Genomic DNA, 17,273 nt, shown 5'->3' with positions numbered 1-17,273 from the left:
TTAGTTTAGCATAAGTTGACTCATAGAGGGTATTGATGCAGTGGCTTGAAAAAGAAGGCAAAATAAATATCAGAACACAGCGTTAATTAAGAGAAAGTATACATTCGGTGTATCCGTTTTGTCCTATTGATCAATATGAAATTAAAGGAAAAGAATATTTCACCGAAAATCAAGAACATGGCCACACAAAAATGTTTAAACAAAGTTCTTACATGTCAAAGCTAAGGCGCAGTAAAGTTGCCCTAGAATGTAGCCAGTGCACACGTACGCCCGTAGGTGGCAACTTGACTACATACATTATTGATAAACTATAGGTCAATACATTTCTACCAGCGTCGATCGAATGCTGCCCGCACCGTTACCGAGATATTAGAAACGCAGATGAACATTTTTTTTTTTTTTGACTCCAACTTATATTTATTTGGTAGATTGTCAATGTGAAGTATATTTTCAAGAGGCTTCTTAGGATATATTACATTTGATTAGGATCACAATAACAATATTAATTAAGTGTATGTACAGACACCAGTCGAATTACTACGAGAATAAAAATGTCCTCGCGTCAGCGTAAGAAATGAAGAAACGAAGGCACGACAGGCAACGGCAATTTCCTTTATCCTTCGCAGGCTCTACGTCGCACGGTTGTCCTTGCAGGCGATCCTGCTTGCTTTCACGTATGGGCTGCTTACAACAGGGACAGCGTGGAACCTCGGCACCACAGCGATGCTGCTTGGCTGGAAAACGTGCGACACGCTACTTGTCCCGTTAGGTCTGCCGCCAGAACTGTAGCAGGCAATAGAGCTACTATCCCTTATAGAAAGAACTAATGCACGCTGACGTGCAACTTCTGCAGACCTGTTTCTATAAGCCTAGTGAATATCTATGAACAAGCTCTCGACATAGGACCTTGTAAATTATGTCAGCTAGCTACTGTCTAGGGCTGTATAAAAGAAGCCATTACGATTAAGAAATTGACTAAATAAAATAAATTTCGCTGCTTTCAGTAGACATACACTAGTGCGCGAGCCTACAGACGGCAAAGTGTACAGAGGGGTCCACTGTTAAAGGGAACACCGGAGCGCGTGGCGTCTGCTCGGCGCCACCGAGGGTCAGCGGCCGCAACAAGTGTCGCGCAGGCGCAGTGAGCGCTGTGGGCAGTGCTCTTTCGTCGTCTGCTACAGTAAGCTGCCGTGCAATCGTGCTCACTTGAACTGGTTTGTATACATCTTGCTAAAAAGCAGATTTAAAGAGACCCTGAACCACATGTTATCGAAGTGGAGAAAGGCACTTGAAGTGAAAATAGGCTATTTCAGAAAGACTTTGCCGCAAAAATACTTCAATGCGTTCAGCAGAAGCGGAGTTATTGGCAATCAAATACGGACTCCGCTGTGCCCCCATTCCTTTTTCAATGCCTAGCCCTGCGAAGGCTACGGCAGAGCGAGGCGTGGCCACAACGCTCCGCCGCAGTGGCACGCAGTTCACATTTCATTTTGGATGTTAACGTAGTCACCACGACTTCCGATAAGACGCGCTGAACGCAGTTGTGCTCAGCAAGCTGCAGTGCGCTTAGCCAGTGGACTCGTGGCGGCACCCTGCGCCTGCGGCACCCTGCGGCAGCTGCGGTATCTACAGCAGGCCTTCCCTGCGTCGAAAGGGGATCAGGACCACTCACTATCTACGCTGCGCTGCCTACCGCAGCTACCAATAGGAATCCGCTTCATAACGAAATAAAGCATCCAGACGAGAGTGAGGAGCAGGCTTCTGTTTGAAGAGTTTGACTTCGCACTTCGCTTGCGAGCTCCACACACCGCTAAGACAGCAAAACTTGGTCAAGATGTTCACAGCAGCGTATGCTACCCGCTGACTCGTATGTCGTTTCACCAAGCCTGAGGGATAGTTCAGGGCCCCTTCAAATCAAACCACTTGATAGAATCTAAGAGTGAAATATTAAAATCCCCATCCTACACATATAAATCAACTTTGCATTAACAATTCAAAACATTTTCAGCATAAGACAACAAGACATGCTCAATTCATGCTCACCTTCCTTCTCCCGAGAGATAATACTGAGCCAGTGCCACACATAAGCTCCAGAATGACATTTCTTTATTTTTATTTTTTGAAAAGCTAGCATACTTAACAAGAGCTCTTCAACATAAACATAATTTTCACTTTATTAGGGCAAGGGTTTATTAACATGGAAGCCCAAGAATGTCATTCAGTTTGCACAATCCAAGCAGTGACAGTTCACAAACATTTGGTGCTGCCACAAAACCAAATGAACTGTGTAAAAACCCATTTTATGAACGAAATTTTTTTTCTTTACAGCACATGCTGTACTGTATACTTCACTCAATGGCATAAAATGCAGCGAACTTATTGGCTACACATCAGAAACAAATTGTTGGCAACACATTTTGTTAATGTATCTTTTGGCACAAACTATAATGAGAAAACAAAACACAATGAGAAGCGAGGGACTAGAGAGCATAATTTAATTATTTTTCAACATTATCAGATCAGCATAAGTATCACGCAGTAGAAGGCTATCTTAACTAGGGTCCTTCGCTTTCAGTTTTTATATTTGAATTTCGAAGGGTGAAAGTTAGGTGTTATGTTTAAAGAGAGAAACGAGGGAGAAATTGAGGGTTTTGTCATCTAGAAGCCCTACGTTTGGGATATTTTTGGTAACTTTTGCAAGCGATTAACACAAGCAATGGTCTCCAATGTTCTACAAGGTTCGATTTAGACAAGCAACCACAGGAACGAACTCATCTTTAGGAATCCTTGTTGTCAGGCATTATTGATACATTTAAAGTAACCATATCAACAAAAGCAACAAACAGAGAAGGGTTTGGTGATCTGTTCTAAACTTTATTCTCGGCACTTTTGTAACGCAGTAAAAAAAGTACAAGTAGTAGTGCACATGGACACATTTCACAAGAGGTGTGATGCTTTTCCCTATCTTACACGCCGTTGTTGATGTACATAAACTGGGAGCATCGTTGTGTCGGTCATAAGCCTGTTGGACATTGTCATCATATGCTTCAGTCCTATTTTAATGGTTCCCAATATACAGTATATTTTTGTGTATAACCCACCACCGCGTATAACCTGCACCCCTAATTACAACAACCCAGAAATAAACAAAAAATGATGCGTATAACCCATTGAAATAACTGCATACAACAGCGCTCAAATCTTTGCAAAAACAGTCTCCATTCATGGAATCACGACTCATCCAAGTCCTATCTTCGGCCCGTGGCAAATTCTTCGCCCCTCTTCCCATGCAGGGGTGGGGAGAGGGTTGGAGTTCCCTAGGAGATAACGAAACTTTGCATGGTGGAGAACCTTGCCTAGAGGTGAAATTCACATATAACCTGCACTACGACTCTATGTTAAATTTCAAAAATTTGTGGTGCAGGTTATACGCGCAAAAATACGGTACGCTCTTGCAGCAAAATTAATCTAATACAAACTAAACGAATCAGCCACCCTTCCTTGAACGTAGCCTAGTTGGATAAACATCCCCTCAACGTCAAAGCAATCATTCCCAATGCAGAGAAAAGTCAGCACTGCATTAGTTGGCTTCCTAACACATTATTGTCGCATATGTGTGTAACGTGCGGAATGTGCAACAGAATATGCTATTGCTGTATTTGTGTAAATGCATCTATTTATCAGGGCCAGCAAGTGCTGAATATACTATATCCTTATATATATGCTTGAGTGTCAAGTGAAAATGAGACATAATATCATATTTATATACAGTGGAATCTCTATGATACGATCACGGCTAATACGAATTTCCGGATGATATGAATTTTTCTGTGGTCCCGGCAGAGCCCCATTACTTTGCAACGTGCTAAAGAACGGTTGTTACGAATCGATTTTCGACCCGTGTCGGTTGATACGAATAAACTCCACCCCACCGACAGCCGCGAAAGAGAACAGCACGCAGTCACGTGCTTTCTCCCTTTCTCTTTTGGTGTGGAGGCGCGGACGCGGCGCCGGACAGCACAGAGGCCGCGACTGGGCGCGAAGAGTTCAAAGCGGTGACGCTTTTGTTGCTTTTGTGCTTTTCCTCCTTTTCCAGTGGCTGCTGTGCTTTGGGCCGCGTTCTTTGTGTTTGCGCCATTTTGCCTAGTCGCAGCGAGCTATGTCTACCGAGATACGATCTCGGCTGATTCGCGCGACCGTACGCCGAGGCACGGGAGCCTCCGTTGGCGCGCCTTCCGTCGACTGCGTTATCAGTGCCGATGGCACAGGGCGATTGTCTGTTTCGCTGCCGTAATCACATGGTGCAAGATAGTGCGGCACATAATCCACGGTGCAAGGTAGCGCAGCACGTTCAGTCAGGTGCTGCTCCGCTTCTCCCGCTAATCGCCATATTTTTCTTGCCGGAGGCTTGCGCTTCCGTATTCCGAAGGCGTGCTTCGTCAAAAATTTCTTCTCCAACGAGCGACGATCCATCACTAACCTGGGAGCTCTCAGTAATCCGAACTCTGCATGTCAAGTGAAGACACCGGCGCAGTTTACGAAGCAGACCATTGCAGTTGCCATCTTGCGCCTGTCACAGCAGCAACCAATGGAGAGATGCCTTTCAGCACGGCAGCCAATCGGAGGCCCGCTTTCATCGGAGGGCCCATGTGACTACCTATCGCAGACCCGCGCTTCTTTTGTGTTTGTTACAAGATGGCGACTACGGACGAATTGAGAAGCGGAACGGCGGAACGGCAAAACTTTGAGTTTTTCGAACGATACCAGCGGCGCTCAGTGGCGGGAAATACGAGATATGTCTCCGTGAACTACGGGGATTTTGCACGATTTAAAGCTGTTTTCTCACCCCGCGCACTGACGAATTAATCTTTTTTCGGGCACTCTTAGTGCGTTTTCAGCCAAACAATTTTGATACAGCGTAGATTACCGAAACGCGTGGTTTTCAAAAATAGATTTTTCTTGCGATTTTCGCGATCTGATCCCCACGTCCCCCCCTTAATTTGGCTAGTTTTAATTGCGTTTCGATGATACAAATTTCGGCTAATGCGAATATTTTGCGTGATATTTTCGTATCATTGAGATTACACTGTAGTATTAATATTATTAATAGTATGATATATCTTGACGACTTAGTCACAAAAGGTGGGCAGCATTCGCTAGTTTTGTAACACCTGCATTTATTATAATCCTTTACAGAAGGTACAAAAGGGGCAAACTTCCAGGAGAAGTAGAGTTTACCACTATTTTAACCAATTTCATTCAGGGTGCAAATATCGGGAATTGTCCGGTTTTACCAGAAATCGAAGGACCCTAACTATAACAAGCCATCGCTTCAATGGTAATAACACTGGTATAAATGCAAGCATCACGAACCATAAAAAAACTTACATTTGTACTTTTTCACAATAATAACAGCTAGAAATGCATCAATAGACTAAAAAAGCAACATAAGATATGGCGCACAATTACGAAAATATTATAACTTTTTTCGCTTGCAAATCATGATTGTCACAAAAAATAAAGCTGAGGGAAACAAGAGCACTCTCAAAAAATTATAAAATACATGTCGCCAAATTACAAATTAGTTGCGTATAATGCACATCAGAGCGCACAATGTTCACCACACCTAGCCACTCAAGTCCCCACGTTCACAACAAGGTCAACATAATGTGACATGCAAAAGTATCTCCAAAGTGAAAGTCAAGTTCAGGTCACAGGTAAACTTCAGAGTTCAACTTGCTGCATTGGCTTTAAGTTTGGCGACACCTAGAAGAGAAATAAAAAATAAAATCATCAACTAATCTTTCTTGCGTCCCTACCCAGCAGATTTCAGACATGTTCTAAGGCCTGGAAATCTACCACCCTTAAAGTGTGTCACTCCATTACCAGTGAATGAGAGTCACTAAGTACTTGGTGAGCTTAGAGCCTTTTATAAATAGTATGAAGGAGCCTCAAAAACTTTAGACTTATCAGAAGTTTAGCTTATTGTATGTGCAGTGAATCAGTGTGAAAATAATTGTCCCCAGTCTATACACCTTACCAGACAATGCAGTTTAACAGAGTTTGTCTTAAGGAAGTATACTGCATTTTCTTGTCACACAATATCTCTAGGACGCCTTCCTTTTGTCAGTGAACAAGCATTCCCAGAAGCCTCCAATGTAGAGAGCCACTGCTCTAAACCTTTGAACAGTGTCAGCATGCTCACCTCAAATGGGCAGGCTGTACTATTGGTGATGTCATCAACCTTAAGACCATCGGCAATCTCAACCAGTGTGAGGCCTTTCTTTTCGCACACTTCAAACACACACTGGAAAAAAAAAATCGGTATGCATTTTTCTTATCAATGTGGACCTCAACAGGCCAAATGATCGCAACTATAAACAATAATAAATTGACATATCTTCTGATAACAAACACCATTTGTCACGTCAAGCCTGAACCCAAAAGGGCTGTGACTCGGTACTTGTAGCAGAGAGCTTTAGAAGCCAACAATCGCTTTACAGAAGCTCCAGCCAAGCACATGAAAAGCACATCCTCTTTGCTGAGTAAGTGACCTTGTATTTTTAAAGAGAACGAACTGGCATGACTGCCTATTTCAACAAGTAGCCTCATCAACATAACTGATTTCTCTAAACCCTGCACTTGATGTCACATCAATATGCTATTTTTTGTTTGCCACACTCACAGGATTCTTCTGTCAGCAAAAAAATGAACAGCCAGAAGTTTTAAGGAAATAGCACACAGCTCACAACGTGCACCTTTTCAGTGATGATGAGGTCAACACAGCGCTCTCCGGTGAGCGGCAGTGTGCACTCTTTCTTTATCTTAGGCTTGTTCCCTTTTGCCACGTGTTCCATGGTGACGACAATTTTGGTGCCAGCTGCTTTGCTAGACACCAAGTCCATGGCGCCTCCCATGCCTTTCACCATCTTGCCCTGTAGCAAAAAAAAAAAAAAAGGCCAGAGCACATAAACGCCATCATGAAAAATAAAAAAATGGCAGTTTACCCAAGGGCACAGCCTCGAAAGTGATAGCAAGGTCTAGCATTACACTTAAGCTCTTCAGATAGCGTTCTAAAAATATGCAGAGGCGACATGTTGGCATGACGCAGCATGCAAGGAAACTGCTGCTGTGCTGCAGAAACAGCGCCATGAGAGCTACAAGGCATCTCACAATGCTAGCGTGATGAGGTGTACCGACATTTCTTTTGTGGCCGTCGCACCTCAATGGGACACAATGGGATACCAACAAAAACCCGTCTGCATTTCTAAGTGCCCAATGAAAAGATTAGATAGTTTTAGCTTAACGTTTATTGTCCGTTCAACTCAGACCAGTGAACACACAGCTGCTCAGCAAGAATACAAGCACGTGTGAGCACAATGCTCATGTCAGCAGCAGAAGGCAGAATGCTGTCCTGGCACCTCTGTACAGTCAATCGAGTGGCGCATGATGGTGCATTCAATTGGCTTCGTCGTTTCTCCAGCAAAACACACTGCACACTGCTTGCGCCTCTAAGTCCTTCTAACCCTCTGTACAAGGGTGGCACAGGAGACATTGATAACCATGACAGTATGATGGTGAAAGCACTGACGGTATGAATGTGCATAAAAGGTTTAACGTTTGTATAACTGCTATCACAATAATACATCATACACAGAGATTTCACTGGGTATACTTTTCCAAGGCAACATCGGGGCTATGATAGGCACCACGCTGGAATACAAGAGCGCTCACGTTAGCACTTTTGCGTTCAACCCTCATCAAAATAAGACAACTGTGGGCACAGAAATAAGAAAAGAAAAAGAAAACAGTGCCCTACTCTATAATGTGTCAGAAATTCGTAGCGTGGAAGAAGACTTTATATTTGTATGGACTCAAGCAAAAGGTGTTCTCTTTTTCAAAATAATGCTCAGGAAGTCAGTGTGCAACAGTCTCACCGATAAAAACACACAGCCATGATTTGCTTCAACTCACGGTGTAAGATATATACTCTTTAGGTGAGGACACTCGCCAGACTCGATCGACCAGATAAAGTAGCAAAGGCGCGCGCCAATCTGCCCGGTGACGGCAGCGGATACCTACCGACAGTACGACGCAACTTCAACACAGAAAGCTTTTTATTGGTTTAATCTCCCGTTGTTATAGCAACCGGCGGTTCGCGGGAAATCCGAAATGATTGAGTGACGCACGAAAGTAGGTCACCGGGGAGAGGGCATGCGCGCGTTCCTTGTCGACGCATGCTGTCACGTGCGTTCTAACTCAAGTTGCGTCGTTCCGCCGATAGGTATTCGCTGCCGTCACTGCCCCGATAGACGCGCGCCCGTGCTACTTTATCTGGTCGATCGCGTCTAGCAAGCAAGCCGAGAAGTGTCCCCACCTAAAGAGTATATATCTTACACCATGCTTCAACTAGAGAGTTTCCCAGGAAAGCTAAAATGTTTGCCTTCACATAATGACTCTACTTATCTTGCTGGCTAAAAGGAAGTCGTTAGACTATGGGCACACCCCAGGTAGTCACGGACCCTGTGACGAAGACAAGCAAGCCCGTTTCAACAGATGCCATTGAAAAATTATACTGACACAACGGAAAATTTGGTACACTGTTTTATCTACATGATCCTGCTGCGCTGTACATTCTGTCAGCCAGGGTTCTTTATTCATTTATTTTTTGGTAGTATGATATTTTTTAAAGACAAGCTATTGAAGAATTTCACCCCAGAATTTTTCACTGGTATTTTAGCACAGTTTACAATAACCGCAGAATGGCAACCCACCGGAATCATCCAGTTAGCGAGGTCCCCATATTGTGACACCTCCATTGCGCCAAGCATTGTAAGGTCAATGTGGCCTCTGAAATAAGGAGGAGGAGGGAGGGGGGGGGGAGATGAGAATTGGTATCCACACTACTCAGCGAGTGTTCACTAGCTCATGCCGCGCAGAGTGTTCTGAACTTCAGCGAGTCAGTTCAGAGCGGTTCAAACTCAGCAAACCGTTTAGGTGTCCTGTATCAAATTATGATCAAGAAAAGCCCTTACCATGACCCATGTGCCACAAAGACAAGTTAAAGAATTCTCTTTTAACTTGTGGCTTCACTGGACTTATCTGGTCTGGTTGAGCACAGCCATATTGGGGCTAAACTAAAGGAAAAGCAGCAAGCAGTATGTCTGTCTTGATCCCATGGCTGCTCCTGCTATAGGCAGATTCACACAACGGACCAAATTACCACTTAACTCTGCAGACCAAGTGCGGTGAGGCTAAACTGTACTTACTTAATTATGCTTTGATTCATTCACTCAGTGAATTCTGTGGATCTGAGACAAGTACACCGAGTTTTCACAGTAAATTGGCAGTTAGGTCCATCGAGTGAACCTACTTCAACCAGCTCACTGAAAGTGCTATACATGCGAGACTCAATCACAGTCCTGCTTGTGAGAATTGACAAATCCTTTACCCTCGAATCATAGCGAATGATTCGTCACTGCCAAAGTAGGAAGCTCCAGGCAGTGCAGTGACCGTCTCCTTGCCTGCGTTAATCAAGTCAGGGTCCACTTCTTCCTCTGTGGGGTATGGACCCTGAAGAAAATATATGCGTTAACCAGAAAGAATGGAAGCTTTAGAGTACAAACTTTTAAGTGTAGCTGCTTTAAGCTTTGAACCATTGAATAGAGATTTACATTTGCAATGTGACAGCACTATCATAGAAACAACCTAGTTATCACCTGACAGCTGATTTAAAAGTGATGAAACAAGCATACAAAACGGTATACGACTGGCTTGGCAGATTTTATTATGAAAAGTACACGTAAATAACACCCTTAAAATGTATGACTAAGCATCATCACATTCCAGGAAACTTATTTTTCTTATCAGAAAATAAAACCCAACAATAATCATTTATTAAATTAACTAGACTGTTTGACCGTCTACTACAAGAAACAGCACATTGTCATGGATTGAATACACCCATTTACTTGAAAGCAGTAGTGAACTATGAAGCAAGAGCAAGCTTTGATCATAAAAGTCTCACTTACGACTCCAAGGATTCCATTTTCACTGTGGAGCACCACGTGAATTCCTTTGGGAATGTAGTTGCTTGCAAGCACAGGGATCCCAATGCCAAGGTTGACTTTGCGAGACGCAAGCTAAGGAATTAGCCATCCAAATGCCCATTTTGAAATGCCATGACCACTTAGCTAAAGAGAAATAAGAGCCCCCACATCTGTCATGCAAAGAATAGGGCAGTAAAGCATTAGAAAGCTATGTCAATATTGTGAAACTAATTACCTAACATCACTAATTAACTGATAAATTATTCAGTTTGGTTGGGTTAGGTTATGTTTTGTGCCTAAAATCTGCACCTCAGCTGTACAATGGCATAGCTGAGGCAGTAGTCCCATAAATTTTGATCACTCTGACATGACATGAAGAGGCTTTGGAAATAATTTAATCTTCGTTAATAATAATTGTTTAAAAGTGGGATGCTGAGCTTCCATCATACCTGGGGACCAGAAAGACTCACGCACCTCCTGCCCCTTCCTGAAACCCCTGGATCCTCTTGCCAATCTACCAGTGTACTGTCACCCTTTGGCCTTCGCTTCTCTGGTTACTCGACGCCAGCCATAGCATGCTGTGCTTTACACAAAGTCTCACGGGGAAGCGATGAGGCCACTTCTACGTGACATGTGGTGGTTTTAAGCGTTTCATGGCTGACACACGGCAGGCGTCTAGAAAAGAAGGCACTGCATAGTGTTACTGTGTGGATTCTTGTGCTTGGTTTAAGTGGCCGATGTTCCTTTGCGCAGCAATCGCACAGGTGAGGTGGATATTGTGTCGTTCTTTAGTGGAAGCTAAAGGTTAGATAATGGAGGGGTGAGCCTCTCCAGCCCTCCGACTTCCGAAGCCGCTCCTAATATTTCAGCCAATGCATGTTTCTCCATTCCACTCAACAGGAGTGTGGCCATTGCAGCAAGGAACTGAACTTGCAGACTAAGCATCAGCAGGCGAGTAATGCATATCCTGCTGAAGCGTTGACGCACTGTTGTCCTTTCTGGTAGCACAAGTGAATGAAACACAGCTGCTAGACCTAACAATGTGCACACAACACAGCAAGAAGCCCACATACTTAAATAAAACATAGCCAAGCATAGCAAAAATGTAAGGATACCATACATGCCATCCTGGAATTCTAATGCTGCCCTTCGGATAATGCGGCTTCTCATGTCATCTTTTCCGCTAGTACCAGCACCAGCTTTTTCCCTCAGCTTCCTTTTCTGCAAAGCAGTCAAATGTCCAAGTTTACAGGCTGGGAAAAACAGACAGCATGACTAGAGCACTTAAACAAAAGACATATCTGCCCCACGGGACCCATACATTAAGATCATTCAAAAGCAAATTTACCAAGCCATACACTTCACCTTCTAGGGTTTTATTCTAAAAGGTTTCATTACTTTTTCCCTCCATAATCAATGCTAGAAAATGAGCTGCTGGCCCCTTGTGAGAGAACACGAACATTGTTACAGTGGTGGCCCTCTCCTGCGTGCAAGCATACATTTTTGGTATTCCATCAAAATAGCAACCACCAATAATATATCATAAGATGCACCCTGTGTTTAAGCACAAAGTTTGATTTCATAATGCATCAATGTTGCTTGCTTGTATGTGCCGTAGGAAGTACACACTTACAAAAGCAAACGAAAAAAACAGGAAAATGTATTCGTGAGTACACACTCCTTTAACAGCGTATGTGAAGAACCCCTAAGTGGACTCGTGCGGCCACTCAAGTATGACCGTGTGCACAATTCTATAGTTTTATTTTTTGCCATTATGGTAAATTATGCCACACGTCTCACAAATTACCCACAGTGACATTTTTCTGCAGTGGATGAAAATGTTAACTGGTACACAAATGTATCTCACTGCACATTTTTGTGTGTATATTTTTATAAACTGGTGCTAGGCCGAGCATTTCTGGCAAACTTGCATGTAAAACAGCAGGATGAATTCGTTGATCCATAATGCCAAGTAACCGCATTATATGCTCCCTAAATTTGTCTGCCATTTGAACCGGCTGCCTTCAATTTTGAAATCTCAACAAGCCCTGCAAAAAAGTTATTTAGTGAATTTTAGCTCATTTGTCCATCCATCAGCTATTGCCACATACAGCTTGACATCAAGAGAGTTTTGCTGTTAAGCTAGTTGGTAAATGGTATTAAGAACTAGAACAGCGCAAACTGATTGTCTGTCTCTCTTGTTCTATTAGTTTGTGCTGTTTTCTGTCTAGATCCTGACATCGTCAACTGCAAATGGTGTGCTGCCAAGAATGCCTTCAGCTACTGCTGCATTGTATTTATCATCACTTAAAAGTCCTCACTGAAGCACCCACTTAATCTTTCCGATTCAAAGCACTGAGACAACATTTGTAAATTAAATAAAACTCATCAAACTGAAAACACAACTCTGTTTTGATTTTGTCCATTTCAAAAGTTGCTGGATCAAACGAGAACTGGCACAAAATTTTTGTCTAGCTTTTTTTTTGCTCTGTTAGATGGCTGCCGAATTCGTGATCACGATATGACATCTGAATTCCTCGAACCATGCAACAAATTATTAATTATAACCAGGGTGTCGAACCGAAAAAAATACTGATTTGGTTTTGGTTTAACACAAACTGATTTCAGTTCTGTTTGGAGAAATAAAATTTTGCAACAGTTCGCGATCCGGTTCGCAACACTGAACCAATTTGTGAACCAGCTTGGCACAGTAAACTTATCTTGTCCTATGATGACGATACGCTACGCGGTGCTATTGACTTGTCCGCATGGTGCGTGCGCAGGTTTTGTCAGGAGGTGGGAGGAATGGTCTCCTTGGCCCAAGGCCTAGGTAGGAATTTATGGAGGCGTTCGAATAGTGAAATCTTCTAACCGAATACAAGTATTCGAGAAAAACGACCATCAAATATTGAATTTACACAATTAAAAAAAAATCTGAAATGAAAAGTCTTGTGAGATCTGTTCAGCAACAAAAAGGCTTGTTGACATGTACACCAAATGTGATACAACACGATCCCATCCGATGCACCACGACAATACAAGTAATAAAAAAAGAGGAAGGGTACGTCCCAGATGCATTTAGTAAAGTGTAGTGCTTTTTTAAAGAGCTAAAGGCAATGCTACAGCACCGCGCATCGTTTTGAGGGAATCCAAACATGCCGAGATGGGTCATATAATTAATTGCTTTGTATAAATCAAGACGGCGAATCCATAGGCTGCCTAAGACGAGGCGTGCTTACTCGATGGCTGATAACAATTGTGCGTAAGTAACCTCCTCCGTCTGTTTACTCAGTAACTCGATCTCAGCAACTCGATCATCTACGCAAATGCGGTCCTGCTAAACCACAATTATTCAGACAAGATTTCCAATCAGTGTTTTTCCTTGCACACTGCTAGAACTGTCCTTGTCCTTTAATTAAATTGTTTTTGTGGCGCACGTGTGTTTTGGCAGCTCAGGATAGAACTCAGTCCTTCCCATCTGGCACTGTGAGGTATGAGGGGCACTGTGAGGTATGAGGGCCTGTCTCATAAACAAAATTGGGAGCTGCTAAAGTTGTGCTGCACAAAGAAAATATGACTTTACAATATGCCACATTCTACAATTCACGACAGCACAGCAGAAGGTCGGGGTCACTGTTCTGCTTTTTGAGCTGTCGAACATCGCACTAGGCACTGATAATTTTGTAAGTCCTGGTTTGTCCACAAAATCAACAGCTAGCTGCAGCTAGCTGTTTGGCATCATGCTTCCTTCTAGTTTTTTTTTTTTTTTTCCCTATCCTCCAAGGCACCAGAGTGTTCGCACGAAAGCTACATCACCAACATTCAATCTACCGTATTTACTCGATTCTAAGCACCCCCTTTTTTTCATGATCGCGATGCCCAAAGTGAGGGGGGGTGCTTCGATTCGAAAAATCTCCGTGACACTCGGCTCCACGCTCTCGTGACGCTCAACTTCGGCTACGCGCAGCGCGCGAGCGTCACAAGTCCGCGCGCCTCTGCAGTCCTGACTGCACGGCAAGATCGCGCTGCGGACGCCGTGCCACCTCGGGACTCCGACGGCTATGGCTACGGAGTCCACATGGCTCCCGGGCATCACGAGTCCACGCGCCTCTGCAGTCCGACTGTGCGGCGAGATCACGCTGCGGACGCCGTGCCACCTCGGGACTCCGACGGCTCCGGCTACGCACGGCGCGCGAGCGTCACGAGTCCGCGCGCCTCTGCACTCCGGCTGTATGGCGAGATCGCGCCGCGGTGGCCGTGCCACCTCGCAACTCCGACGGCTCCGACTCAAAGAGAGTGAGCAAGCGCGCTTGGCGGCCTTGGCTGCGCGCTCTTCTTAACAAATAGGGGGGTGCTTAGATTCGCATGCAAACTTTTTTCCCAATTTTTTCGCAAAAATAGAGGGGGGGTGCTTAGAATCGCGAAAATACGGTAACTACGCTTCACAAGAGCCCTGTTGAAAGTCCAGGTCATCTTGTTGTTCTCGAACGTTCTGCTGGAGATTGAGCATTTGGAAAGTGCGGTCACTCCACAGAAGCAACAGGTGTACAGCCGCTCATTATATAAATTGCCACAAGCGCATAGAGGCACAGCACGACCCACAAACGAGCTGTGCCATGTCAGTCGTCAGTCATGCTGAACCCTAGCTGGCACTGCTCCCGCACAAAAACAAGACCGCCGACAAAACAGGGGAGATTTCGAGCAAGCGCTGAATGGGCGCAGTAATTGAGCCGACCGAGCCTACCACACTCGAGAAATATGGACATCGTCCATCTTTCTCGCTTCTCGTAACACCGTAGCCCACAGCGCTGTAGTATCTATCTAGCCTTGTCTGACCTTGGCCACAAAAGAGAAAGGGAAAGCCTACATAGCATACACTACTCGCACGTGCCCAGATGTCTTGTTCTTCGAAGCAAGCCTTCCCCCACTTCTCTTCCAAACCTGCCACCAGCGTTTAACTGAAGTGCAAATAGTAGGAAAACATGAAGCAGTGAAGATACATGTAAGGGAAGGGTCGAAAGCGCAGCAACTTGAGTTTTGACTTAGCGGCGCCAACTTACATTGCCGGAACAGCGGTAAGGATGGGCGTAAAATTGCAAGAGCGCATTTGGGAGGGAAGGAGGAAGGGGCATGGGGGTGCCAATGTGGCGCAGAGCCCGGCGGCTAAACGAATGACAGCTGCATATTCCCCTGTTTTATCATTTTTTGTGCACTCGTGCGTTGTACGCTATGTGCCGCATTGCGCTGCTGCTGTCGCCACAATTTTAGCGATGTTCTTTTTTTTTAGATCGGCAACATAAACAGAACTCACTCAGACTCACTCACACATACAGTCAAACTGCCTTTATAACGAAATGCTTGGGGCAAGTCACAGTTGTAAAGGTCACGCACCGCACAGCTCACAATACAACCAGGACAAACTTATTCCTTCGTTATACAAGTAATTTCGTTGTAAAGGCATTCGTTGAAGAGGCGCTCCAGAGCGGAGCTCACGCGGACTGAAACTCGCCAGAATTCCACTCAGCCAGCCCAGGCTCGCTCAGACTCACGGGTCGGTCTGAGTGAGTCGACTCATGAGCAAGTTTGCCGACCTATGCGTTGTGCAGTCTTGCACTGACTAAGTGCAGACAAATAAGTCTAAATCATGCACATTGTGCCCAGAGAAAGATCTGAAAGGTCTTAAAGCGTTGTAATCTGCTTGGAGGCGGCAAACATACGTTGAACCATGGTCCGCAACAAAAAGCACATTTCCCATGCCCGTTGAGCCTCATTATTGCTGGTGGTTTTCAGTATGGTTTTCGGTTCGGGTTCGGTTCGACACCCTGACAGTAGCATCTATTAATGTGATGAATGTAAAAAGCGCGCCAAATTTCACGGTATCCGATTGGTTTACAAGGGCAACTTCTGTTTGTCATGAAAATTGGAGGGTGGGGGGGTCACGTGTATCACTGATGCATGGGGCGATGCCATTGTTGAAGCCGCATTGTGATCACCTTTTCTAAAGCTTTAAATAATGGTAAAACAGGGGAGAGAAAGTGAGAAGAATGCTGTGTCTTCTAACAGAAGCGACAGTGTAAAATCACGTTTTTTATCCTGTATGGAATGTGGAAAAGCACAGAGTGAACAAGGAATGACTGGTTTATGAGGCGTGCGTCCAGCTTTCGGTGAGGCACGGTCATTGTGTGGCTTGCGACCACTGGACTAGGATGACTGGTGCATGTGAAAGCAATTTGTGACCACTAACCCCGATTTTTTTTTACCAAGCAGTGATACGCCGTAAACAAACCATACACCAAGAAGCCGTGCTCCATTTGGCAGGCATTTTTAAACGGTCACAAGAGGATATAACTGGTTATCTTCTTACGTGTTAAGAAATTCTGGCAGGACACTGTAGTTGCAAGTTGAACAGCTATTTGATAAAGCCACAAAAGTGAGACACAAAATTTTTTTGTCAGTACCCCTTTAAGATAAGTATTTAATGAAGAGAATTTATCACATGCCTGAAGGAGTTAAAATACAGTTAGGAAATTAAATTGCGCTTAACACATACCTCAATCCTCTTCTCAAAGCTTGTTCCTTTGTAGATGGCATCCACATAGATGCTTGGAATGTGGATATGGTCAGGAGGCAAGGCACCAGTCTCAACAATCTCCTCCACCTGATTGCAAAAATAAAGAAGAGTAACATAATTTTGAGTAACGTAATTTTGAGACATTATGTGTCTTCAACATGCAAATGAGATTCAAGACAAGTGAGAAGTATGGCAAAAGAACTTACTTCAGCTATTGTGTATTTTGCTGCCTTGCACATAACTGGATTGAAATTGGATGCTGTTTTCCTAAAAAGGTACCAAGAACAACATTTCAACTCATTTCAAGAAGTAAAAAAAAATTCAGTCGCGTTTTATCGGTAAATGCAAGATTAATGCCTTAGCATTACGTCAAACCTTTTTGAGGTCCCAGATCTATGATTTAAACTGCGTTTAGCACACTGTGCAAATAGTTGTTCAGGAGCTCACCCGATACATGTCCTGCCTCTCCAAGGAGTGAAATGCAAATGATGGTAGTGCAGAGCAGACCTTTGTCAATTGCACTACAGTAGAACCCCGCTGATACATTTTTCACGGGACAGTAAAAAAAACCGTAAGAGCCGGGAAACACAAGAGCTGAGAAACAGGAAAAATTGAGAAATGGGAGTAGTGTTGAACTGCACACAATATTATTT

General features: G+C 44.1%; 1 protein-coding gene across 1 annotated transcript in view; it reads right to left on the bottom strand.

The window, feature by feature from the left end:
- Window positions 1–2,157: 2,157 nt before the first annotated feature.
- The window catches only part of LOC119450335 (succinyl-CoA:3-ketoacid coenzyme A transferase 1, mitochondrial-like), a 32,502-nt gene continuing 17,386 nt past the window's right edge, over window positions 2,158–17,273 (bottom strand). Inside the window, exons 8-16 of the mRNA XM_037713767.2 lie at window positions 16,827–16,887; window positions 16,600–16,707; window positions 11,165–11,270; window positions 10,032–10,126; window positions 9,452–9,573; window positions 8,775–8,850; window positions 6,759–6,935; window positions 6,206–6,307; window positions 2,158–5,766 (exon numbers count right to left, since the gene is read on the bottom strand). Of these exons, the coding sequence (XP_037569695.1) occupies window positions 5,725–5,766; window positions 6,206–6,307; window positions 6,759–6,935; window positions 8,775–8,850; window positions 9,452–9,573; window positions 10,032–10,126; window positions 11,165–11,270; window positions 16,600–16,707; window positions 16,827–16,887 (889 nt within the window). The 3' untranslated portion in view covers window positions 2,158–5,724. The remainder of the gene's footprint in view (window positions 5,767–6,205; window positions 6,308–6,758; window positions 6,936–8,774; window positions 8,851–9,451; window positions 9,574–10,031; window positions 10,127–11,164; window positions 11,271–16,599; window positions 16,708–16,826; window positions 16,888–17,273) is intronic.

Source organism: Dermacentor silvarum, chromosome 4, assembly GCF_013339745.2.
Source record: "Dermacentor silvarum isolate Dsil-2018 chromosome 4, BIME_Dsil_1.4, whole genome shotgun sequence".
Classification (NCBI taxonomy): Eukaryota; Metazoa; Arthropoda; class Arachnida; order Ixodida; family Ixodidae; genus Dermacentor; species Dermacentor silvarum.
This window is presented reverse-complemented; position numbering and strand designations above follow the sequence as displayed.